Source organism: Epinephelus fuscoguttatus, linkage group LG12 (genome assembly GCF_011397635.1).
Source record: "Epinephelus fuscoguttatus linkage group LG12, E.fuscoguttatus.final_Chr_v1".
Classification (NCBI taxonomy): domain Eukaryota; kingdom Metazoa; phylum Chordata; class Actinopteri; order Perciformes; family Serranidae; genus Epinephelus; species Epinephelus fuscoguttatus.
Genome location: NC_064763.1, coordinates 7,683,310 through 7,709,000, shown reverse-complemented (window position 1 = coordinate 7,709,000; position 25,691 = coordinate 7,683,310). Strand labels below are relative to the sequence as shown.

The 25,691-nt window shown below is 40.8% G+C and overlaps 2 protein-coding genes across 6 annotated transcripts in view; both read left to right on the top strand.

Moving 5' to 3' along the window:
* Window positions 1-7,380, top strand: part of LOC125898695 (HMG box transcription factor BBX) — a 34,526-nt gene extending 27,146 nt beyond the window's left edge. For all 5 annotated transcript variants that reach the window (XM_049592561.1, XM_049592564.1, XM_049592560.1 and 2 more), the window contains 3 exons: window positions 439-636; window positions 1,395-1,587; window positions 3,217-7,380. In XM_049592561.1, coding sequence (XP_049448518.1) covers window positions 439-636; window positions 1,395-1,587; window positions 3,217-3,295 — 470 coding nt within the window. In that variant the 3' untranslated portion in view covers window positions 3,296-7,380. The remainder of the gene's footprint in view (window positions 1-438; window positions 637-1,394; window positions 1,588-3,216) is intronic.
* Window positions 7,381-8,622: 1,242 nt separating this feature from the next.
* Window positions 8,623-25,384, top strand: vps11 (VPS11 core subunit of CORVET and HOPS complexes). Its single transcript, XM_049592435.1, has 16 exons — window positions 8,623-9,659; window positions 10,663-10,807; window positions 10,904-11,039; window positions 11,150-11,313; window positions 11,556-11,803; window positions 16,833-17,034; window positions 17,159-17,310; window positions 17,940-18,126; window positions 18,375-18,518; window positions 21,559-21,756; window positions 21,915-22,076; window positions 22,258-22,391; window positions 22,566-22,768; window positions 22,891-23,062; window positions 24,420-24,642; window positions 24,866-25,384. Exons 1-16 carry the CDS (start codon window positions 9,514-9,516, stop codon window positions 25,028-25,030), a joined length of 2,781 nt encoding a protein of 926 aa, XP_049448392.1. The 5' UTR covers window positions 8,623-9,513; the 3' UTR covers window positions 25,031-25,384.
* Window positions 25,385-25,691: the final 307 nt, after the last annotated feature.

The following is a 25,691-nucleotide window of genomic DNA, read 5'->3' as shown; positions in this document are numbered from 1 at the left end:
TTATATCATAGGGATGTGTACGCTTTCAGAGGTATTTAACAGGTTCCTCTCACAGTTACCCTTTACCAAATGTTCTATACAACAGTTTGAATGTCTAGTTTGTTGCTTTAAAATTACAGAATTTACATTCAAAGCAAAAAAAAAAAAACACCCCCAAAAAACATTATTTGCGGTAGAGATTTTAAAGCGATTTTAAAAACCACACTGACATATTTCAACGTGCACTATTGTTATCATAAAGAAATTAATACATTCTTAAGAACTATTTATTAAGAATTAGCCATTGAGGCCTGTGGTGACAATCCTCTTTTATCTGGTAAAATCACAGTAATACTAAACAACTGTTGTCTCTGTAACCTACCTTCTGATTGTCATTACTACCTACAGCATGTGCAAAGGTTAAATCACTGAAAGCTATTCTGAACCTTTTCTCCACAGCCGTGGTACAGAGCGATTCCACCATGCTGGATTCAGCTTCAAAAGCCAAATCATGTGCCCCCGTTGCCATAATATGCCCAGATGTCCAGGGCACCTCTAGTATGGAGATGCTAGTTGGTAGCCAGAAGAGGAAGGCTAGGAAGACCAAGATCACACACTTGGTGCGGACAGCTGATGGCAGCGTGTCTCCAGCTGAGGGTGAGTGATGAATGATTAAACCGTAGATCAGTAAGTGTGGGAATGGAAACATCTGTCTGTCTCTGTCTCATGTCTGAAGATTCGGAGGTTTTACCTAGAACTTACCACTCTATGTTAAAATGATAGATGTTAGTGCTTTAAAGGGAACTTTTTGAAAATAAGATAAAAAAATATGTTTTATTAAACTGATGCACTTTGATTCTTCTTCCTCTCATTTACTTCTTAATCGGTTCACTCTTTCTTTATGAAGTGTTTTTTAAGGATATTTATGTATTAAGGAAACTGTCGCTGAGCTTTACTAGCTAGAGACACACTGTGTCCAACAGCCTAGGGAGGAAGTGCTGCAGACTCATCAAGAAAACTGACAGTTTTAAAAGAATAATAAAACCACAAGTTCAGTTACAAGTACATGGTGTAACAATTCTGTCGGGCCAATTGAAAATATATTTGTAAATATATAACAAACCAAGTATAACCTCACAGATTCATGAAACCCAAGTGAATGTTTCTGATATTATACTTTTGATATATGTTTTGGTGTGTCATTTCTTTCTGTTTGGATGGGAGGTCACTGAAAGAAAAAAATAGTAACTAGTTCCTTTCAAGAGGTACTTTTGGCAGATGCTAATGTCTTGTCTATAAATACTGTTTCCTCTTAAAAATAAAATGCATTGATCTGAAAAAGAAATGAGAATGAAATGCAGATGAATTTATTGGGGTTATTTAGACTTGAATGTTTTTTTGTTGTTTTTTTACAGAGGACAAAACTAGGGACCTGAACCAGGAAGAGGATAAGAAGCCATTACCCCAACAGAATTTATGCAATGAAAAAGGGTGCTATAGTAATCCCAGAGCAGAGGAGGCCGAGAGGAGCACCGTACCACAAGAGCTACCTGCTTTCTTCAGCCTGGCAGCCCTCGCTGAGGTCGCAGCCATGGAAAACGTTCACAGGTAGATATGCTGCCAGGCTTCTATACAACACTGTCGAGTAGATTATAACATATGCTTCAGTCAAAATAATGTGTCCTTTTCATCTAGTCTTTATGTACCCAATCACTATAATGTTAAGTGACTTATAAAGAACCAATAGAAGATGTTGGGCTGTAGAAATACTATTCTGTGTATTATCTGCACCTTTCCCCTAAATTAATGTCTTATTCTTTTGCTAATCTAATATGCAGTAGATTTGTATTTTTAGTTTTAATTATCCTGTCTTTCTAACAACTCTGCCAATTACATTTTTTAAACATTTGCCTCAAAGCCACTGCCAGAGAATTTAAATGCAACTACCTGAGACTTCTGCTTGTTGTCACCAACAGCTATCAGCTCTTTATGCCATGTCACATCTCATATGCTTTACATCGGGTCTCATGCAGGAATCACCTGTAGTAACCAATTTGTTATTATGTCGCTCATTCAAGTGATTTAATAGGAGTTGTCATTTTCACAGATTTTTTTGTACTTAGAGTTTTGTCCTCACTTTGAAAGCCATTTACAAGTGACCCAGGTGTGCTGCACCAGTCATGTGCAGATAAAACATTTACTTGTTTTAAGAATTACTGTAGTTGGGGTGTAATGCAGGGATTTAATGCAGTTCTCTGTCCAGGGGCACATCCTCTATCACACAAAGTATTCTCTCATTCTCTCTCCCTGAGGCACATACATGGGTATATTTCAAAATGTAGCGAGACATCAGAGTGTGCACTGTTAGCTCCTTTGTAAGACAGATGAGGCATTTCATGCAGAGGTGGACATGACCAAAGTAGTGCTGATTTGAACCTTGCTGACAGGACTTTTTGCAGTTGTGTCGCCACCTGTTGGTTTGGCATGCTCTTGACAGTGCCTCAGTTGTGTTTTGCATTTTTAATTTTTATAACGTTTGTGTGGACAGGATTTTTATGTCTCCATGCTGGCAATAGCTGGGGCTGGTTAGTTTGTTAGATGTTGGTGGTTGTGGGTCAAAGGTCAATGTCACTGTGACCTCATCTGTCTCATTCTTGTGGATGTGATATCTCAAAAACACCCTGAAGTAATCTTTTTTTAAATTTGGCACAAACGTTTGCTTGAACAATGAACAGATTCGATTTGGTTGGTCAAAGGTCAAGGTCACTGTGACCTTTGACCAATCACAGTAACAGTGACTTTATTGCCCCTCATTGTCATGCACTACTTTGCTTTGGTGATATGTTTTTTGGCATCTTACTAAATGTAAAGGGAATCTTTCCCTTTCATTCCCTGCACCTTTTATTTCATCACAGTATAGCTCTTTGATGACACAGTGTGGACAGCTGTAGTATTTTCACTTTTTTTTCAGGTCCCTCAATATGACTGCTGACCCTGTTGATATGTTACATGTCCATTTATTGATGTCAGACAGTGGGACTTCAAGCCCTCAGTGTGAAATTCTTTTTACACCTACAAAGTAGCACCTTTACACTGCATCTCAACTCTGTTGGATCAGACAGCAGGCATAGAACTTCAAAGCAGATTCCCTACATGCTTTGAAAATCATTTCAAAATCACATGCTATTTGAAAAAATATGAACAAACTCTTACGTTTTCTTTAATGTCCTGTTTCAGAGGCCAGAGAGGCTTGGCTGAGAATCAGAAGAAAGAGCTTGCCCAGACTCCAGTCCTCATCTCCTGCGCTGATCAGTGAAACTCTGCTGCTGTTATGAGAAGCCACAACATGGACATTGGCAGTGGAGCTTTACTTTCCTCAGTGGTAAAACTACACTGAAGGGAGACTTGATCAGGAAGCTTTGGACGGACTCCACCTTACCCTTGTGGTGAATTTGCTTGAGCTCGGGTTCACGGTGGGGGAAAGAGGCCCCCTCCTCCTCCTCCCTGGTCCTCGCTATCTCAGTGTTTTCCCCAAAAGCCTTCCTTTGGTTTGAGGGAGGATGCCTTTCTGAACTCCTCCTGCCCCCCTTTAGATGCTCTCTGTTTGGGCCTGTGGAAGAATCAAGCTGTCCCCCAGTGCATGGCTTCCCTTATAGAGATGGTTGTCATGGGTTTATTGTACACCGTTTTGTCTAATAGAGGCCGTTTTTAAGGCCATCTTGCGATTTAAAAAATAGCATTTTAGGTAGGGCAAAACAACCCAACACTGCATTCGTTTTCTAGACGAACACAGCTTTCTGTCACCTTTTTACCTCACACACACGCCTACTGAAGAGTTCCCTCCACCTCTGGTAGAATACCTCTGTATTTGAATAGTTCTTATCCCTTCCATTCCTTCCAGCTTCAACCCAAAATGACTTCAACCAGGGTAAATGATCATCATGGATAGACTTCCATCACCAACTACTTGCTTAATGTTTTCCTGTGGTACACTAATCTGGTGTGCTCAAACTATGGAGAAATCATGGTTTAGTATTTGATATGTAAGTTATGATGCTACTGTAAAACAGTATGTGGTAGCTACAAATAATCACGTTAGACTGAATGTGTAAGAGTAGACCTGTGCATACCTTTGCATCTAGAGTTGACTATAGCTGAGGGTGTTTGTTTGTCCTGCTTATCTTTTAGTGGTAGGTTCACAGTGTCCCTGTCAGGCTTATGAGACAGCAGGGCAGCTTAAAAGCTTCTTCGTGTGATTGGGAGGTTGTGTGAAAGTGATTCAAATATAGCCTTAACCCTCCCACATAGACCCTCCACCCCACCCAGACCTAGAACCAGCTTCTTGCTTAATGCCATCACAGTCCTAAAGTCAGTGTAAACATTTTTTTTGAATAGTGAAATGCAGTTTTGTCAATACTTGATCTTATTGCAGTTTGCGTAGCAATTAGAAAGGTTAATTCCTTGTGTGCGACTTATTTCGTGGAATAGGTTTTTGTTTTAAATCACATAAACACTGCACTAATTTGTAGCTGAAGTTTGAGTTGCTCTCAGAAGAGTAATGAAATGCCTTGTCTCCACAAGTCACAGTGTTCTTAAACCATACCCTCTCAGTAGTGTCTCCACTGTCCTCAGGAGATCGGAAGTTATAAGTCAAAGTGGAATATTTGTTTCATGAAATTGTTTCATACTACTTCTCATAAAATGAGAAAAAAAAGTAAGTGTTTTTTTTCTGATTAAGTGCAGAAACAAAATATTGATTTAACGTGTCATAATCAGACCACGCTATTCTACTCTGGTTCCTCACAGTGCCAATGGAGACAAGGCATTTAATAACAGTTCCCCCATTATTTTCCTATCGGCCTTTTGAGATTTTATTGCCAAGTAATGGTCTACTCGGAGGTCACATGTAATCAATGTTTTGATTTTTAGAAGTATTTATATTTAGAGGCAACTTTGCGTTCTTTATTTTTGGCTTTGTTTTGTTAATGTTTGGTCAGAATCATTCCATTTCCACGCCTCTGTCTTGGCCATACTTTTGTTTACAGTCGATCAGCTGTAGAAGTGAGGATAAATCAGGAAGGATGCAGTAAAGCTGCAGGTTTGTTGTCTTCCCGAGGGTTGGTGGAACCTGGAAGAGCTGCCACAGGCACAGAGGGTAACTGAGAGCTACGCAGACTCCCCAGCAATACCCCTCGCCTCCTTACCTAGCAGCCTTTTATTCCTCTGTGTAGACCAATACTTAATTTATCACGTTTTAGATTCACATTTCTAACTTTTATAGCTCTTTGTTTTCTATTTAATTGTCCTTCTGTCAAAATGTGTGAGTTTATGATGCGCTTTTAACTAGGTCCTCTTTATGCTTTCTCCTGAGGTCAAGTTTACTGGATTAAGAATGTTGTCAAAAAAAAGATCAAGCTCATAGACGATGAATGCATCCATGCTTACCTGCTAAGCAAACGGGCACTGAGATAAAATGCACAGTCTCTAGACAATGAGCTTGTCCTTTCACCTCTGGAGGTGTGCATCTGACTGCGACTGCAACACCATTTCTTGGATATGTGTTAAGATGTGTTCCGAGTACTTTTGGACACTTGATGACAGGACAGACAAATAAGAAATGAATGGGTCTTAGAGAACTCGTGTCTTGAAATAGAGCATTTTCCTATATCAAGGCATTGTTACATGGTAATAATGTTTTGCTTCTGTAGGCCCTTGTGTGCAAACAGTACAGTACATGCAACAAATCTATAATTCCTCTCTAAATTTGTCCTTAATATCTATTAAACTAACTGCAAATGTTTCCCAGTTAAGCTTAAGGGAACCACATTATGCTTTACAATAATCCTTAAAATAAATGGTATATCTATTTTTTCAGTTATGAGAAAAAAGTAGATGATGTCATCCGAGCAGTAAACTGTATAGTTCTTCCACTGGTTGACGTCAGTGTAGTTCTTTGCAAAGACAAAGAAATTGTCTTCCCCCCAAATATAGATATATTTGCTTATAGCAAGTGAGTTTATTGACATTTGCCAAAGAAAAGGGAAAAGTATATTCAAATGGAAATCCTGTCCTTTTTTTTCTTCTTCTTTTTTAAAGAAAGCTGTCATAACAGTTGCACTGCATTTCCTAGGTGTGTAAATCTTCAGGTAACAATATCAGCACAATTCATCCTGTGTATCAAATGGGATTTCCATGATGTTTGAGCCCAGAGTTGGAATGAAGTGCAACAAAAGGGCACCACTCAATGCCTCTTTTACTATACAGTATTTGCACCTTATGACCCAAACCAAAATGATCACGGTCTTTGAAGAAAATATATAATTTTTACCCACTCTATGGAAATTATGCATTTTAACTATGATATATGCGAGAATCCAGTCAATAACAAATCCACACATCTACCAAACAGCCATAATATTCCCCCATCCCCTCACTTTTTCTATCTAGAAAATGCTTCTATAAAGTTGAAATTCCTATATTAGTTACCTAAATGACTATAATACCCTTTTGTGCTAGTACTGTCTTCTTGAATGTAATCATTTTGTACCTGTATTTTTCTAATTCAGTCTTGATTGTACTGTATGTATGCTATGATGGTATACTGTTCCTTAGGTGCATAGTTCGTTACAACCAACAGTTCTCATGACAGGATAGCTGCTGTGCTGCGAACTCAGAGGAAATGTGTGGAGGTTTTAAGTCCAAAGGACTTACTGTACCATGTGAGCATCCATGAGACTGATAACTGAGAGATTGTTGCATTTTGAGTGGTGGGACAATAGCTCTCCCTGGTTTGCTATTTCTTTTTTTTTTTTTTTCCTTTGCAGTAAAAGTGAAAGTCTGATCAGGACAGTTTTTAAAACAAGGACGCTCCTGCAATCAGATAGAACAATTGAATGCTTGAGTTTCAACTTATTTATTACTGTTCCTTTTTATAGGTTTAGTTGAATAAAAAACAATAAAATATACAACTGAATATGCATCCATTTATACATGAACGTGTATAAGATAATCTACCCTTTACTGGAATGTAGATCATGGCTTCCTTTTGTTTGTTTCGTGTGAAGAAGAGGTTATGCCAGATCTTTAAGTCTCTTTCCTCTGATAGTTTGTACAACATGAGCTTAATCTAATTTATGTTACTAGTAATCATCATGACAGATGTGGTTTTTTTTTTTTTTTAAATTGTTACAGCCCAGTGGTTAAATGCAGCCTTGCCTTACTGGAACCCCTGCTTAGTGAGGGATCCCTCAGCCACCTGCCCACCCACCCACCCAGCCTCCCTAGCCCACCTCACCCCACCCCACAAGAAAACTCCTATGTCATAACACTGTTTGCTGATGCAACTATTATTCCTTTTACACTTTCTGCTGACGCAACTATTACTTCTTGAACACCTATTAAAATAACATCTATTGCATCTGTGTGAAAACATGTGTTGTTCCTGCTGCTTTGTTAAACACACTGTTACTCTCATTGAACAGTAATATGCATCTACAGTTGGACTGGACATGGGTCGGTATTTCCTCACAGGGTTATGTTGTAGTGTAAATTAAGCCCTTGGATGGTAGAACAAATCTCCCACAACAGATTCACACTCAAATTCTTAACAAAATAAAAAAAGTAATATGATTTCAATCCCTTAAGAAAATGTTACATAATATAAACAGTCAGAAGTCATTTTATTCTTATTTTTATTTCTTATTAGGGCCGCAAGTAATTATTTTCATTGTAGCTTAATCTGTTGATTTTCTCTATTAACCAATTAGTTTTTTAGTCCACAAAATGGTAAAAAAAAAAAAAATCACATTTTAAGAAGCTGAAGTCAGAGAATCTTGCCTTTTTCCTTTTAAAAAAAATATTCAAAATAATGGATTATCAAAGTGGGTGGCACGGTGGTGTGGTGGTTAGCACTCTCGCCTCACAGCAAGAGGGTTGCCGGTTCGATCCCTTCTGTGCGGAGTTTGCATGTTCTCCCCGTGTCAGCGTGGGTTCTCTCCGGGCACTCCGGCTTCCTCCCACAGTCCAAAGACATGCAGACTGGGGACTAGGTTAATTGATAACTCTAAATTGTCCGTAGGTGTGAATGTGAGCGTGAATGGTTGTTTGTCTCTATGTGTCAGCCCTGCGATAGTCTGGCGACCTGTCCAGGGTGTACCCTGCCTCTCGCCCGATGTAGCTGGGATAGGCTCCAGCCCCCCCGCGACCCTCAAGAGGATGAAGCGGTTAGAAGATGAATGAAGATTATCAAAGTAGTTGACAACGATTAATCGTTGCAGCTCTTATTCTTACTTACATGTGGGCTGTTACATTTGAACATTTACAACTTACACTACACCACATCCAACTACACCTGATAACTATACTATACTATACTATACTATACTATACTATACTACAGTAAAGTATACTACGCTACATACACTCCACAACACTAAACTATAAGAGACTACACAACACTATGCCTTACTATAGTACACTGTACTATACTATAGGCTTCAATCGCTGCCAGTGGCGGTCCCACTAAAGTGAAACTATCACCCATTAGGTTCCCCCACCTCAGGGAAATGTCTGAGCTGTGAATGGGTGGAAGTGTTGAGAGTGGGATGTGTCTGACATTTCTCTTATTTGCTATGATGAACTCCCCCACTGGATGCTCTGGTGGTCTTTGTGTAACTATTGCGATAACTATAAAAGGTTAAAGAGTTCAAGGTCAGACACAGAAGAGGAGGTGATGAGAAGCCTACATAAAGAATCCAATCATACCAGACGTATAACACAGTAGGTGCGTAATGACATTAAAAGGGCGAAGTAAACCTAAAAAAGTTAGACTGTTGGCAGGAGCCTGTACTGGTCTTTCAATCTTTCTCAAGGAAACCCAGAAAACTCTATTAAATCAGGACTTGGAGCCTGGATTTTGGAAACGTTCAAGTCACGAGTCAAAGACCCCTCCACTGTCCTCCTTTCTACCTAAAAACATAGATAACAGTCTGCTATACATAATATTATATTTTTATTTTTGTGCAGTAATTAAATTGAAGACAGAGATCTAAATGCAGTTTCAAACCTTTCTTAACACTGCTAGGGATTAAATTCTGATGCTGAATCTTCTACCCTTTTATCCAACCGTTGTCCTTACTCATCTTTCACTAAGCAACCATACAATACCACAAGGGTAAAAAGCATTATCAAAAGAAATTTTGTATCTTGTTTGGTTTCCATCACACTTTTACTTAATATTTGAACCATGGACACTTTTACATTATTGACATTTATTTACATTTAGCAAATCTGTGCTGTGCAATCTCAAGTCAAAAGAAGGTTATTTCCTGTATAATGCTATGTATTTAAATTGTGGGAATATGTGTTGACAAGCTGAGGTAAGTAGAGAGACAAAATGCTAATACATTAGGGCTACATGTCTATGGCTACATGTATGAGACGCATGGGTCTGTCGCAGTTGCTACCGGTTAGCCCACGTGACCTCTGTGTCACATGACAACGCCCTGCTGAAGCTACTTTGCTAACGCTAACAAAATGGCAGCGTTCTTACAGTGGAGGAAATTTGTCTTCTTTGATAAAGACACGGTGAAGGATCCTGTGGATAATGGGAAAAACTTTGCTGTCCCAAGCGGAATATCAGCTTGTGACTCCGGCCGGGGTCATGTTGTTCTGGGAGATATCCTTTAACTGCACCAATTAGCTAGCTCAGCTAATGTTGTTGTGGGTAGCTGACAGCTGATGCTAGCTACGACTCAGCTATTGAGGAAGCAAACCTCGAAATGAGGTAATTTGGCGACTGTGTTGGAAATAAATAACTTTGCCTTAACAGTAAAACGAACCAGTGAGCTTTAGACTGAACGGTACAGCCAGGCTATGTTTCGTTTTGTGATATTGGAAACAGCGTTACACCAAACTCTGTTTAATAAACTCTCAGTTACTCTCGGCCAATACCACTGAACATTATTCAACGTTAGACTTAATGAGTCACTGCGAGCTACTTTCTGTTTTTGTCCATTTTATTCACACTGAATAGCTACAGGCTTAATGACTGCTGTTGGTATACCAACAGGACTATCTTTCACGGCAGACATTTTGACATGTCACAGTAGGGAAAGCACAGGTGTATTTAATAATATTAATGATAGCTGCATTCCATTTAGTGCAGGTCCTGGCACTGTGCATGCTGGCTCACTGGAATAGCTCACTGGCCCACTTAATGGAACTGAGCTATTATTAATGTTATCAATTTCACCTGTGCTTTTCCTACAATGACAAGTCAAAATGTCTGCTGTGAAAAAGGTCTTTATGCCCAAGGTTTCAATCATGGTGTAGCTGTATCATTACAGCAATAATTAGTGTTTGCAGTGTATAAACAAAAAGTACTTTGCATGCAGATGCAAAGGATATGTTCTCTCTGCACAATCCAGCCATTCATGTGTTGATGAGTATAAAAATCTCAGCTACAAGTCTGTATAACAATGCCTCACAGATGTACTATTCTATATGAATGGCATTTAACAGTAAAGTCTTCAGTGATTGATGGTCCAGCTTCAGTTTCCATATTCTGATACTACTACAGGATTGCCTAATGTTGAACTGTCACACATGGCATACATGCCCTGCTCACTGCATCTCTCGCTACAGCTTCACTCAGTTGTCCTTAACCTCCTAAATGTTACATATGGACGGCAAGATCTGGCTTATGACACGCTCCCTGCAGCTGACGTCTTTTCAGGCCTACAAGTTGCGGGTAACTCATCTCTACCAGCTGAAGCAGCACAGCATTCTTGTGTCAGTGGGGCAGGATGAACATGGAATAAACCCTCTAGTAAGTGAGAAGTTTTCCAGTGATGGTTAAATACAGAACAGTTGTGTTATGACTTTAATGGACCACCACTAAACTGAATCGGTACTCGTTTTTCAGGTAAAGGTGTGGAACCTTGACAAGAGGGACAGTGGAAATCCTCTGTGCACTAGGATTTTCCCCGCAATTCCTGGCAACAAACCGACTGAAGTGTCTTGTCTCGGTGTACATGAAAACCTCAACTTCATGGCTATTGGTAAGACACAAAGACAGGGTCTGCATTCTGCCAGTTGACCCTGCAGTCACCGCTTGGCTAGCAGAGTTTTCTCCTCCTACTTTGTAATTTGTTGTTGTGTTGCTCGACAGGTTTCACAGATGGCAGTGTGGTTTTGACCAAAGGTGACATCACCAGAGATCGTCACAGTAAAACTCTGACTCTGCATGAGGGAACCAGCCCAGTCACAGGCCTTGCTTTCCGCCAAGTGGCAAAGGTCACACATTTGTTTGTTGCCACTCTGGAGAAAGTCCATGTAAGTGTGGTCACTCCCAGACAAAACAAACCCTCTCAAACTGCCTTGCTTTCAGCTTAACCATCATTTGTCAGTGTATACAGAATGTTTTAAAGAGAAACTAATGATGTATCATTGTCTTAACCTGAAGATGACCTTACTGTTGAGTCCTTAGCTGATGTTGTGAGGTTTTTCTGTGACTCTGCTCTAGAGGCTGCTGTTCTGACCTTCTCTCCACTACCTCCTTATCTCCCCCTGCTCAGTGCTACACCCTGTCCATCAAGGAGTATCCTAAAGTAGAGCTGGATACACATGGCTGTGCATTGCGCTGCTCCTCCCTGGCAGATCCCTCCCAGGACTCCCAGTTCATTGTGGCTGGTGATGAATGCGTGTACCTGTACCAGCCTGATGAACGAGGGCCCTGCTTTGCCTTCGATGGACACAAGCTGTTGGCCCACTGGCACCGTGGATATCTGTTTTTACTCGTCAGAGACGCAAAGTCTCCCAACAAGTAAGGACAACACTGAATAACTTGGATAAAGATGTACTGATCATTGGGGGATAAAATGGTAGCAAAGCGAGTTCATTGACAAGCCTGTGGTTGTGCCACTTTAGATGCTCAAGGGTAATATTTTCAGTTGAAAGTAAAATATATACAGAAATGCTTCCCAAAGATCAAGGGGCGTACTTAGTAAGGATTTCCAACCCTTCTTTAGGCCTAGCTCTCAAGAGAAGTTTCTGCCTGCTTATAAAGTTTTTAGGTTTGGGCTCTTGAAATCCATACAAATAACTGTTGTATATAGTGGCCCAAGAGCTCAACACACTGCACATAAAAAAAAAACAAAAAAAAAACATCTTCACCAATTTGACAACACATGCAGCATTTAGAAAAAAAATGCAAATATAGAAAGCACAACCAAATAGATATATATTCTGCACATAGCACGCACAAATTGGAAACTGTTTCCAGGGGACATTAAAAAGTGATGCACATGGCCGGGACACATTTAGGCCCAATTCCAATCTGATCCCTTACAGACTCACTGACTTAGAGGTGCGTTCATGTGAAGTGTGTGAGTGTGTGAGGGCTGTGCCATTGTCAAATCATCAAGTCAGTGAGTCACTGAGTGAGCCCTTTATGCCCCCTTATCGTAAGTTAGCATCGATGCAGACTTACAGTAAGGAAATTACCCACAGTTCATAGTGTTGTGACGTCAAATACAGGGGTTGCCCTCGGAACACCGGAAGTGTTATAAAAAAAACCCCGAAAACACGGACGTCAGATATGCAAACGGTAATGTTATGGAAGGAGAGCGACAAAAACAGATAGATAAACAATGAAACATTACATTAACAAGGATTTAAGATGGTACATAAACACACATGAAGTCAGAGGAATACCAGTGGTTATATTCCACACACAAAGAATATATCTATATCTATATATATATCTATATATATATATATAGATATATATATATGATATCTATATCTATCTATCTATCTATCTATCTAGATATTCTTTGTGTGTGGAATAAATATATGCTGACAATAACCGATAAATGATCACGCCTAGAGGCGCCAGTGTCAACAACATTTTGTAGAGAGGGAGATAAGTGCTGTCCCATTCCTATTTGTAGCATCCGGAGCCCTTTCAGACTCTCACACTCAATCACTTACAGCTGACGTCAGTTAAGTCAGTGAGGGTTCAGGGCTTGAGTCTTTAGGGGCCGGATTGGAATTGGGCCTTATTGCCATGTTTTTGGCTTATTGAAGTTGGATATCCATCAGTGATGTTGGAAAATGAGCTAAAGTGTAGTTGTTTTGGTTTACTTTAATCTTTTTGATCACATGATTCAAACATTGTAGATTTCTGCTGTTAATGTTGCGCTAGCCTTTTGTGTCTTATTAGCCTGCAAATTCAAATAATCTGATGAAATACACACCATTAATCGTGAAACAGACTAATGTTATGTTAGCTGGCTCGTTGAAAGGACTAGATGTTGCCATCCCTCTTGTAGCACCACTTCTAATTCATGGGAAGTTCTTGAAAGATGGCTGCTATGAGGCTTTACCGCCGGGACACATCGTCAGTTGTGTACCTCAGCATCGACGGGTGTTTCGGCCATTTAACACAAGGCACCCTCCACTGAGGCAGGCCCACCACAGGTTGATCATGCCTGCGTGTGTGTCCCGGGGTTAGCTGTTTGCCTTAGCAGCCCAGATGGTGTTGTTTCTCTTCAACCACAGCCAATGACTCGTCCTCTCAGCAGTGTTGGCCAGCTCTTTAATGGCCTGTCTGTGAGCCTGTCCCCTGACTCCAACCTCCCTAAGGAGCTTTGCTGTTGTATTGGCTACAAAGCCCCTGCACCCCACCTCCACCGGGCGCACCTTTACTTTCCAGCCTCTGTCCTCTACCTCAGCTGCTAAGATGGAGTACCGCAGCTTCTTGCGCTCATACGCTTCTTCCATGGCGTCCTCCCAGGGGACTGTCAGCTCAATGATGTAAACAAGCTGGGAGGAATTAGACCAAAGGACGAGGTCTGGTCGCAGGGTGGTTGTCGCGATCTCCGGGGGGAAAATGAGCCTCTGATCCAAGTCGACTCTAAGCTGCCAGTCCCTGGCTGCATTCAGTGGGCCCAGATCAGGGGTTGAGGGGTGGGTCATCAGCTTGTCTCCCTCCCTAACAAACGATGTTGGGTGTCGGCGTGCATCCTGGTTGATGAAGGGTTGGGCGTTGATGAATACCCTCTTACACTCAAGTTTGTCAGCTAGACACCTGAGGACCTGGTTGTGTCTCCAAGTGTATCTGCCTTGAGTGAGGCTAGTCCTACAGCCAACCAGGATGTGTTTGAGCGTTGCTGGGGTTGTACACATAAAGTAACATAAAGTTACATCAAGTTACTTACACATAAAGTTACTTACAGTATTGTCACCAAGTCACAGGATGAAAATAAATTGCAATTTGTTTAATTAATGGTTCAAATCAAAATAAGTTGTAATTTGACGGCTTTAATTGTGTTTTAAAACTTACATTTTAAAATGTATATAGCTGTTACTTAAGTGTTAACTGATAAACAAATCAAGCAAAGTGAAAGGTTTAATTTTAACATTCATATCAGCAAAACCCATCAGTAGTTAATCTTGCTTGTCCCCTCTACGGGCTCTGAAAGTAAATGTTGACCTTATAGCCAGCTAACAAAACATTCGAATATTTCACATTTAGTTGTGTGTTTTTTGTCTGATTGTTGAAATTGGCAGGCTAATCATAAGTAAAAGACTAATGCTAGGGCTGTGTTCCAGATCATACACTTTTACTTTCAGTACATACCGCAATTGCCTCTACAAAGTACATACTGTTGCACGGAGTATGAATACAATTGAGACATACTCCTTTGTCATGATTGGGCCTATAACTTTGATTCTCTTGCTCATATACTCATCACAGTCCATAGAGCGAAATTTGAAGTAAAAAGAAAAGTATACGATTTGAAGCACAGCAGATCTTAATGTCGGTTTCCTTGGAGACACGACAAAATGCCAGTCGCCAAGCTCCCCAGAGATGGAAGGTCAACCTGGAGAGCTCTGCTGTTGTTACTTTGCAATGTATGTGGTTTTAAGTTTTAACTGCATAAATTGTAGATTGTTTGCTATTGATTGATTTATTTATTGATTGGTTGAATAGTTATTGCAATTTGTGTCAGCTGTCAATGAGCTGTCATCTGTCTGCAACTCAGTTGATGTAATGTATCCTGCACTGCGCAGAGGATTGTGGGTCAGAATAACCAGAAATCTATGCTGGCTTGCATACTGCAAGATGCAATACAGCTGGATGCAGTTTGACACCCAGGTATTTTTGTCAAACTGCATTGACATACTATGTACTGGTGCGTATTAAACCTTTTTCTGGCATACTGAATAACATGTCATGTCTTGTGCATCACTTTGTAGTGTTGTAGCAGTTTACTATATTTGGTTGTGTTTTCTCTATTTGCACTATTTTTTTTTGATTGTTGAAGTTGTTTCTTAGTTTGCAGTACCCTGAGCTCTCAAGGCCACCATAGCTGCTCCTGATTTATTACTGCTGACTGACCACTGCCGCAGAGGAAACGATGTCTGAAATTAAATGTCTGGGAAAAACAGGTGTACAATCGCCCTGATTTTTCCAAGAACGGTTCTAGTGGCATACGCTTGTGTGTGTGATTGTGGTGGCTCCCCTCAGTTCCAATATATATAATTACTTACATTTTATTGATGACCCGATTAAATGTATATACTGCATGTGTATACTTTCATTAGTTTTGAAGACTGTTTTTTTAAAAAGAGCAACTGAGGAGAATGCTTTTGTTGCTTATACAAGCATACGCTTCTTTGACAAAGAATGCCAGCCTGCAACACCTGTGGACAATGAGTACACGTGCAAAAGCCAGCGACTCTGAACTGACAGCTTTGATATGAGAGATTGTGTGCAAGGACATCTCCTCAGCACTCGACAACAAGTTGACTCCCATTAACAAGCTCATATCAGAGCATGGAGAGAAAATTAATAGTCCTGAGGGATTTGCCAATAATGCAGAGACCTGATTCAACAGCTGGAGACTACTCAGGATGCACTGAAGAAAGAGAACAGTTATTTGAAACAAAAGGCTGGGCAACTGGAAAATCACTCCTGCAAATTCAGTGTGCAGGTGTTTGGGCTGACCAACGGTGTCAAATCTGGTAATCCAAAAACCGTTATGAATAAATTCACAAACTATCTGGGAAGATACAGTAGGCCCACTCCTGCTGGTGAGCATTGCGTACTGCATAGGAACCCCAGCAAGGGCTTGTGCTATGTGATCGTCCGGCTGCACAGTTTTGAGACTAGAATGAAATTACTTTGACTGGCAGTCGCGGCCCATAACCTTGAATACAATCAGCCTTATTATTTTATCAGACACAGAGGAAGAGACTCTTGCCAGGACTTAACATTGGAAGAGAGATGGAGACAAAGAGACAATGAGGTCTTAGTGGTTCAGACAATAAAAACATGCATTATAAAGTAACTTTACAGTGAGCTCAACATACGAAAACAGCAGTGTGACACTCTGTTGCTGGTTGTTTCCCTCAGTAGCGTCCCACTTTAATATCTATGTCTCCTGCCTGTTGAAGGCTCACAGTGGCTCCAGTTCACTGCTATATGATTGAAGCAACCAGTAATACTTATTAAGTAGGCCTGTTATTAACCTTCTTCTTGCATGATGAACACATACTGGTATTGTCTCTTCAACCATTATTCCAGGTTTAACCGTGGAAACATTTCTTTTGTACTCTATTGCTTTCTAGACATGTAAAATACATGTAAAAGCAGCATCAGATTTTACATCTGTGGCACTTTATACAAAATTGACTGTGGCTGGGCTCATTTACATATTTAGTCTCAGTAAATATACTGTTAAATTGCGTGTTGATTGTTGTGCTCCAGTGATGGTAGTTTGCAGCAGGTTTTCTTAAATATCCCCATGTTTAGGGAATGTTGACAGCATTACTTTACTCCTCAGGACAGAGTTTGGCAGCAGGGAGAGCTCTCCATCAGACAAACAGCTTCTGACCATCTATGACCTGGACAACAAGTTCATCGCCTACAGTGCCTCGTTTGATGATGTCATCGATGTGGTGGCAGAGTGGGGCTCCTTCTATATCCTGACCAGAGATGGAAACATGTTTGTTCTGCAGGAGAAAGACACGCAGACCAAACTGGAGGTGAGTCCAGAGGGTACTGTCTGTACTGGATGCTTAATGACCAAAGTCCCTTATAAATCAGCTCACTGACAATGGCACTGTGGATCAGGTAACAGGATTGTCACCTCCTTGTTTGTCTTTTAAGATGCTGTTTAAGAAGAACCTGTTTGTGATGGCCATAAACCTGGCTAAGAGCCAGCACCTGGACAGTGACGGACTGTCGGAGATCTTCAGACAGTACGGTGATCACCTTTATCTCAAGGGAGACCATGACGGTGCCATCCAGCAGTACATTCGGTAATTGCATCCATTGAGACATGCCAGGGCTTAAACTGTTGTTGTGGTCTTAGATTGGACTGTAATACATGCCTCATCTTTGAGCAGTTTGATTTCTATTACATGTAGAGGTGTCAAAGTTAGGGAGAGAGAGAAAAGCTGCCATGATGATTTTTGTGGTCTTGGTTCATTTTTTAATGTGGCGCTTAATGTTACTGCTCTATCAGCTCCTTCAGGATGTCATAATGTTGTGATTGAAACAATGAACACAAATTCAACATTTGCAGCTAGTAGTAATGTTAGTGTAATATAAATCATTCATTTTTTTCATTCAGTCAATCATTTTGCCGTTGATTTTTAATGAATCATACAAAAAAACCCAAACTTTTTTTTTTGCAATCCCCACTTGTTCCGACAAATTCATCGGAAAGAAATGCCCCAAAACAGCACAAAATGCATCACAGTTTTTTTGTTTTTTTTTTTTACAAAAGCTGCAGTGAGATCAGGCATTTCAGGCCTCAACAATCCCTCCAAAAAGTTTGCAAAATCCTCGAGGAACTGTGTAATTGCTCAGCTTTCAGAGACTGGTTTGCTAGTCAGTCTCCCCACTGATGAAACCACACTTAAAACATCACTATGTTTTCCCACAGCACCATTGGGAAACTGGAGCCATCGTATGTCATCAGGAAATTCTTGGATGCGCAGAGGATCCATAACCTGACCGCCTATCTGCAAGCCCTGCACAGGCAGTCACTAGCCAATGCAGACCACACCACTCTGCTACTGAACTGTTACACGAAGCTGAAGGACAGCTCCAAGCTGGAAGAGTTCATTAAGGTGACTGAGTAGTAAAGTGGACACAGAGGATGTAGGGTTTGGTGATAAATACAGAAGAAAAAGTGCACAGTAAAATCTAACTGCTTTTTTACAATGACACTAGTAAAATTATTAAGTGGCTCTCATCAGAGAACAGATGGGTCTCAATAACAGTACAATACATAGTTTAAAGCCTGCTCTCTTAATGTACAGGTCACTAATGCGATCGTATTATAACACCGTTGTTCTCCTGCTCTGAATGTCAACAGAGCAGTGAAGGTGAGGTCCACTTTGATGTTGAGATCGCCATCAAGGTTCTTCGGCAGGCTGGCTACCACAGCCATGCTGTTTTCTTAGCTGAGAAACACATGCACCATGAATGGTACCTGAAGATCCAGCTGGAAGACCTCAAGGTAAAAAACATGCAAGTGGATGTGCAGTACCATCCAGATTTGTGCTGTAATTTTTTTTTTTACCTGTCACAGTTTTCTACAAATGTCACACCACTTCTTCTGAGTCATAACTCAGTGAATCAAACGTCACCTCTGATATCTGTAGTGGCTAAATGTCCATAAACAGGACGAGAACAGGATCTGCTAGTAGCCAAAGCAGCAGAAATTTCTATGATGCAGTAAACAAATAAACTATAGAGTGAAAACTGTGCCATAGATAGTTTAAATGCCATTATCAAGACATTCAACAACGCTCGTCCTTAATGACTTTGTCAAGTATTGAGCAAATAAGTTGTGCAGCTGTGAACTTTGTGAGCTGCTAAATTTATACATACATGTGTGAGTAGTGTAAATGACAGTAGATGTCAGCTTAACAAGAAAAATGTAGTAATTCAGACAGTTTCTAATAATATCCGGTATAGGCCCACGCCCAATTTCTCTGACAAATACACAGGGTTCCTACGCAAGTATGGAAAGTATGGAAAAGTATGGAAATAAATTAGATCAATTTCCAGGTATTAAAAAGTATGGAAAATGAAAAATAAAGTATGGAAAAATATTAATGTTTCCAGACTCTTACCACTGTTCTAAAATACTGTTTTCTAAAATAGAAAATTAGGTATTTCCAAAATTAATTTAATCAATCCGGATCGTGTTTTATGCCGGGCCAGGCACAGTTTATGTGAGCGCAAACGTCTCAGAAAACATACCGCCCCTTTTACCTGATTGACAAGTGGTATGACCAGTCCGCTACATGCTGCACTATGTAGAGGAGAGGAGAGAGCTCTGTCTTACCTCTTCATAAACTAAAGTCATATTATTTTGCACGACAGACGCGTCATATAATAACATAACAAAATACTATTTATGGTGTTATGTCATCGGGTCATTTCTGTCTCTACATGGTCACGCGTTAACAATTCTCCTCTGCTCTCTGTATCGCGCACGGCGGAGTTCCGCCACACACACAGGTGAGCACGCTAGAGCGGCTCGGGCCGCATTTTCCTGACCAAACCTGACCCCGAGCCCGGTGCAGTTTGTCAGCTGACAAAGTTATTGTTATGGACAGTGTGTAGCCTAAATAACCATCCACAGACTGCTGTTACGCACAGACAAACACGCTGCTGGCACGGCAGCACAGCACGGCACTCATGCAGAGCTTGTGTTGCGTTCAGGCGTTGTCACGTAAATAACAACTTCCAGCATTTAAATAGGTCATAACACAAAACAGCAGCATGTCAGGTGACTTTTTACTTTTATTATATTCAATAAAATTTTATTTTCCTAAATCTTGAGACACCTCATATGTAAGCTAGACAGACATTTCACCTGCTCATCACTGTGCACACATGTACTGTATGTACTTAGTCCTAAATAGCCCTTCTGGTAGCCTACCAGTAGATACATAGAAACATCCCAGCAGGCTGTGCTTTGCAAGCATACAAAAAAGTTTCATGCATGTGAAAATTATTTTTCATGCGTGTGCTTCACCTCCGCTGCTACAACTCCATCCTAGGGGAAACACTGCTGTGTGCGTTTTGTGCAACAGGTGGATGTGGTAGTCTACTGGTAGAGTAGAGAGAGAGCTAAGTAGTGTTGAAGTAGAGTAGAGCAGGGCAGTGGGATGGAAACAAAATATATTAAACCCGGTGTTAATACAGCAGAACTGGAGAGAAGGGTGAAAAATAAATAGAGGTGGGCATGGCTCAAGTAGGGTGCAAAATTATAGACGGAGAATGATTGACAAAGATTGCCACTCAGACTAGAGCCCTCATCCTATGTAATGCTGATAGGGCACGAGGGACCGGTTGCACATAGCGCCTTAAGTTACGATTATCCTAAAAATGAACCTTAGTAACTAAAGTAAGGACAAAAACAAAGTACCTCTGACTCCATCTCAGTGAAACAGGATTGAGTTTATGACATTCTGCAACTGGCCCACATTGCTTAACTTCTTCTTCATACTCAAATAGCAGCAGCAGATGGAAATGCAGATTACTTAAAAAGCTGCTCTCCTTTCATGGGATAAAGAAAAGAGGTTCAAATAAATCCTGTACAACCACAAAAATAGCTAGACAAACAGTCTCTCCCTATATTTTGAATCCTCAGTCATGTCATTGCAAACTATATGGATAAATAAATGGATATCCAGCAAGGTGCTTTACATACAACCTGTGAGAAAAGAGGAGTTAAATGAGAGTTCATCCTGCTGTTCAGTCCACTGCACTGTGTGATATTATAAAACAGGCAACAGAATTCACTTTCCAATTATGTAAAACGATGAAATTGATGTGAATATATTGGACTGTTGTGGGTTTACTGTAAGAAATGGTGGCGAGTGTCCCTCACGCTGACGATGATCATTATTTAAAGGTATACTACACAGTTTGTCAGATTGTCAGTTACTGTTTGTAGACACGCTTGCCAGCAAAAGTGAATGTAAAAGCCAACCTCAGATTCACTCATGTTTGACATTTCGCCTTGCTGTATTTGCTTTCTTTTTTTCCCCCCTGACACTGGTTCTCTTTGCTGCTGATGGTTTGGCACCTCGTTGTTACCTCTTTATAAAGTCCCTACCTCACCTGTGCACTTTGAGGGTACACGCTCATAAACGTCCCCAACACAAAAACATAACAGGATAATAGGAAATTCCAGGCAGAGTCTCTGCAGAAAAATATGCAGCCACACACTTCTTGTGGGTCATAAGTGACGATGGAGAGGGATCATGTCTGCATGAGTCTATACATTGTTTTTTAGAAAAATCCTGCATGCTATTTTTTCAAGGCTTTAATGGCAAAATAAGTTTTGAAGTCCATCAGCAATGCAGCCTGTGGGAGAACAGAAAATCTGTTCTTCCTTTACATCAGAACATTTATAACTCATTGCTGTGCTCTCTCTGTCTCTCACGTCTGAATGACAGAAAGCATCACTTCATCAGATGAAGCCAGTAATGTTACATGTTCTTTAAAATGGCTTTCTTATGTCTCCCTCTGAAACCCAGAACTATCAGGAAGGGCTGCGTTACATCGGGCGTCTGCCTTTTGAACAAGCAGAGAGCAACATGAAGCGCTACGGCAAAACACTGATGCACCATGTTCCTGAAGGCACCACGCTGCTCCTGAAGGGTTTATGCACCAACTACCAACCCAGTGGAGACACTGCTGAAAAAGAGAGCCTGGATAGGGGTCGGGCCAACAAGGTCAGTGTGCAGTGCTTTAGTTTTTTTCTGTTTAAAAACTTAATCCTGTCATGGTCACGTTATTCTGCAATATCCCTCTGGTTCTAAAAATGATCAGAGTGATCATATGTTGTCAGAAATGTTCTTATAAATGATCATTCATATTTGTTTTGTACAAGGCCAACTCTGAAGAATTCATCCCAATTTTTGCCAACAACCCCCGTGAACTGAAAGCCTTCCTGGAGCACATGATCGAGGTGGAGCCCCGTTCTCCCCAGGGTGTCTATGACACACTGCTGGAGCTCCGGCTACAAGACTGGGCACACGAACAAGACCCTGCGGTCAGTGCAAAACACAAAAACTAGCTGTTAATCCTTGCATAATACATATACAGCACAGTTTGCTGTAGACAGAAATGACTATGTAGTTATGTCATTCCAGAAAATTTAAAGGCTTTGCAGAAATTTTGTTTAACAATGGGGAACAAATCTTCTCTTTTTTTCTAATACGTATGTTCTGCAGAGAAAAAAGGTCCTGCAGGAGGAAGCTGTGTCACTGCTGAGGAGCGATAACACTGTGTTTGATAAGGCCCTGGTTCTCTGCCAGATGCACAACTTCAAAGAAGGCGTCCTCTACCTTTATGAGAAGGGCAAACTGTAAGTGACAGAGACAGAACAGCGTCTGAATATGTATTAAGCCAGTTAATGATAGAGAAGCAAATCATAACATCTCATTACTCATATTACTCATGTTAATGCATATATAATGTGATCCAACATATGTATGTCATAACTGTGGATAAATTGGGGATGGTTTGCATTTGTGTGCAGGTACCAGCAGATTATGCACTACCACATGCAGAACGAAGAGTATGGGAAAGTGGTGGAGGCCTGCAAGCGCTATGGGGACCAGGAGGGTTGCCTTTGGGAGCAGGCGTTGGGATACTTTGCCAGAAAGGAAGAGGACTGCAAGGCCTACATCAGTGAGGTCCTCCAACACATTGACCAAAACAACCTGATGCCTCCATTACTTGGTAAGCTGGTGGAGGTTTAAATCATACTTCAAAATCTGAAAATCTTGAGATCTCTCGGCATCAGTACAATGTTATTTGAAATGAATCACAGCATTACATCCCTGATTGTTATGCTTCCATAGTGGTGCAAACCCTGGCGCACAACTCGACGGCCACTCTCTCTGTCATCAAGGACTACCTCATCAACAAGCTGCAGAGGGAGAGCCAGCAGATAGAAGATGATGAATGCAAAATCCGCCTGTATCGTGAAGAAACGGCTCACCTCCGCTCCGAGATCCAGGAGCTCAAAACCAGGTGGGTCACATGAAGGATGGGATTTTCCCCTGGACAATCAGGGTACATATTTATCATTCCCAAGTCCTGTTTTCATCGATAAACAGAGTTCCGTAGCACTGTAGCTCATAGGGCTGTAACGGTACATGTATTTGTGTCGAACTGTTCGGTACGTGACTTTCGGTTCAGCACGACCCTGTACCGAATTATTGGGCGCAGGATATTATTTTATTTTATTTTATTTTGTTTTATTTTAATTCCGTTTTTGCGAGCCGAACCATTAAAAATATGTAGTTCCGCAACGGACATAATTGAGTCCCGTAAATCTCCGCTTTCACTTTGTGCATGGTGTGGGTTAAAATGAAAAAGAAAGTGACAAACACATAAGCCGTGAGCCTGCTCCACCCCAAGCCGGTTGCGGCGCACCATACGCCCGCTGCGAGCCGTTCAGCACCGCGGACAGTCGGACTAATAGGCTGTCGAACCAATGAGATGGACCCCATGGCAAGTGAGCCTGACGAACCTGAAGACCCACCCACAAACCTTAAGTCCTCTGTTTGGGAACACTTTGGTTTCAGGGTAAAATATGAAGATGGAAATAAACAAGTTGACAAGACAAAAGCAGTGTGCCGACACTGCAGAACAGCGGTCGAGTATGTACTTAGAAACACGTCTAACATGCTAACGCATCTAAAGCGACACCACCCGAGTTTGAACATTAACCGGCACGACTATAAAAAGCAATCTGGTGCAAACTACGATATCGTCGTCGTTTAAAAAGAAAGAGCGTTTCCCTGACCATTGCGCTAAAGAAATAATCAACGCCACTGGAGCTGAGTAAAACTGTTTAAGCTGCACTTTAGATATAAGCATGTTTTGTTTACTTCACTTTAACAAAGGGGGAAAGCTAAGTAAGTTCCTAGTAAAACTGAATCTGAGCAGGCTTTAAAGCTGACCAGCTGCACTACACTTTTTATTTTAATTGAGTAAAACTGTTAAAGCAGAAATTTATATTTATATTTTTCATTCAGAAAATGTGTTAAAAAAACAGCAGGATTTTATTTTTTACTTTTGTATTTCTATTTTCATTCAAACAATGTGAAAAAGCAGGATTTTATATATATTTGTTTCATTCAAAAATTGTGTAAAAAGAGTTAACTGCTGTGGTGGTATGTTTTAATAAGGTTACCAATAAGTAAAAGATATTTAATAGTTGTCTATTTTTTCATTACTGTACTGAAAAAAACCGAACCGTGACTTGTGAGATTTTTGTGTACCGTTACACTCCTAGTAGCTCAGGGGGTGAGAGTGGTGGCAAACTTGTGAAATCCTAGATTAGCCAGTGAGTGTAAATCTTTACCCCTGTATTTCTACACAGTGCTAAGATATTCCAGAAGACCAAGTGTAACATGTGCAACAGCCCCCTGGAGCTGCCATCGGTTCATTTCCTGTGCAGCCACTCCTTCCACCAACACTGCTTCGAAAGCTACGCTGAGAGTGAGGCTGAGTGTCCAACTTGCACTCCTGAGAACCGCAAAGTCATGGACATGCTGCGTGCTCAGGACCAGAAACGCGACCTGCATGATCACTTCAACAGACAGGTAACAATATGTACGCTTTGACTGGAAAGAAGTTGTGTGTTCACTTATTTATTTTTCATTCAGTATAATTTTTCATAATCTGTTTAAATCTAAAGATCTGCCTTATTCATGAGGTTAGATTTTGATTTTATTTAAGCAGTTGACTAAAGTGCAGTGCACTCGCCTAAACACCCCAGGGATATTTGAGTAAAAGCAAGTTATTGTGTCTTTCTTTGGATTTCAGTTACGCAGCTCAAATGATGGGTTCTCTGTCGTGGCTGACTATTTCGGTCGAGGAGTGTTTAACAAACTGACTCTGGTCACTGACCCACCGGGCAGCAAAACAGTTGGGAGTCTGGAAGTCAACCTGCAGAGAGACCTTCTCATTCACACCAAGAGAAACTGCTAAACCCCCCCCAGCCTTCACATCAGCGCAGGCTGTCAGCCACATGCTCTGCTGCACAGGATGCCACTTTATTTAGCAGTGAATGCAGATGCCTGCTTTTAGTGATGGACCTATTTGCATAATTGTGTTCCTAGTGATGATTCACTAGGGACTGTATAAATGTATTTTAGTTTAAAACGTGTAATACTGTGTCTTAAAACCTTTGCTGAATTACACATTGGAGAATTGTGCTTCAATGTGTTTGCTTGTACTAATGAGTAATCTTGCACATAACACAAATAGTTCAACCACCTGTCATTAATGAAATTATTTGTTGTCTGTCACGCTAACTTGAAGATTAAAATGTGAATGAAGTCATTATGAAGTGCGTTCTTCTGATGTTTTTTTTCTGGGCTTATGGGTTGTGCAGTTTGTCATCTGCCACTGTAGCGCTTTAATATACATGATGTACATGATGTTTTTTGTTAAACATGACATACAGTAAATGTGTTTAACTGAGTGTTATTTGCACTGGTGCTGCAGAGCCTCTGCACACAAACATATGTTCAGACCTTGATCTTTGACGCTCTTGAGAGCTGCTTGTGTTTCTCTATTAGCCACATTCACAGAGGTCTTTCACGGTCTTTGCAAAGACAATTTGATTGTCTTTTCAATACCTTAAAAT

What these genes read in the sequence shown, in the direction of transcription:
- vps11 (XM_049592435.1), top strand. Translation starts at nt 9,514, where the DNA reads ATGGCAGCGTTCTTACAGTGGAGGAAATTTGTCTTCTTTGATAAAGAC. An exon ending in AACATGGAATAAACCCTCTA is followed by an intron (nt 10,808 to 10,903) that starts GTAAGTGAGAAG and finishes CTCGTTTTTCAG; the next exon opens with GTAAAGGTGTGGAACCTTGA. An exon ending in CCTCAACTTCATGGCTATTG is followed by an intron (nt 11,040 to 11,149) that starts GTAAGACACAAA and finishes GTTGCTCGACAG; the next exon opens with GTTTCACAGATGGCAGTGTG.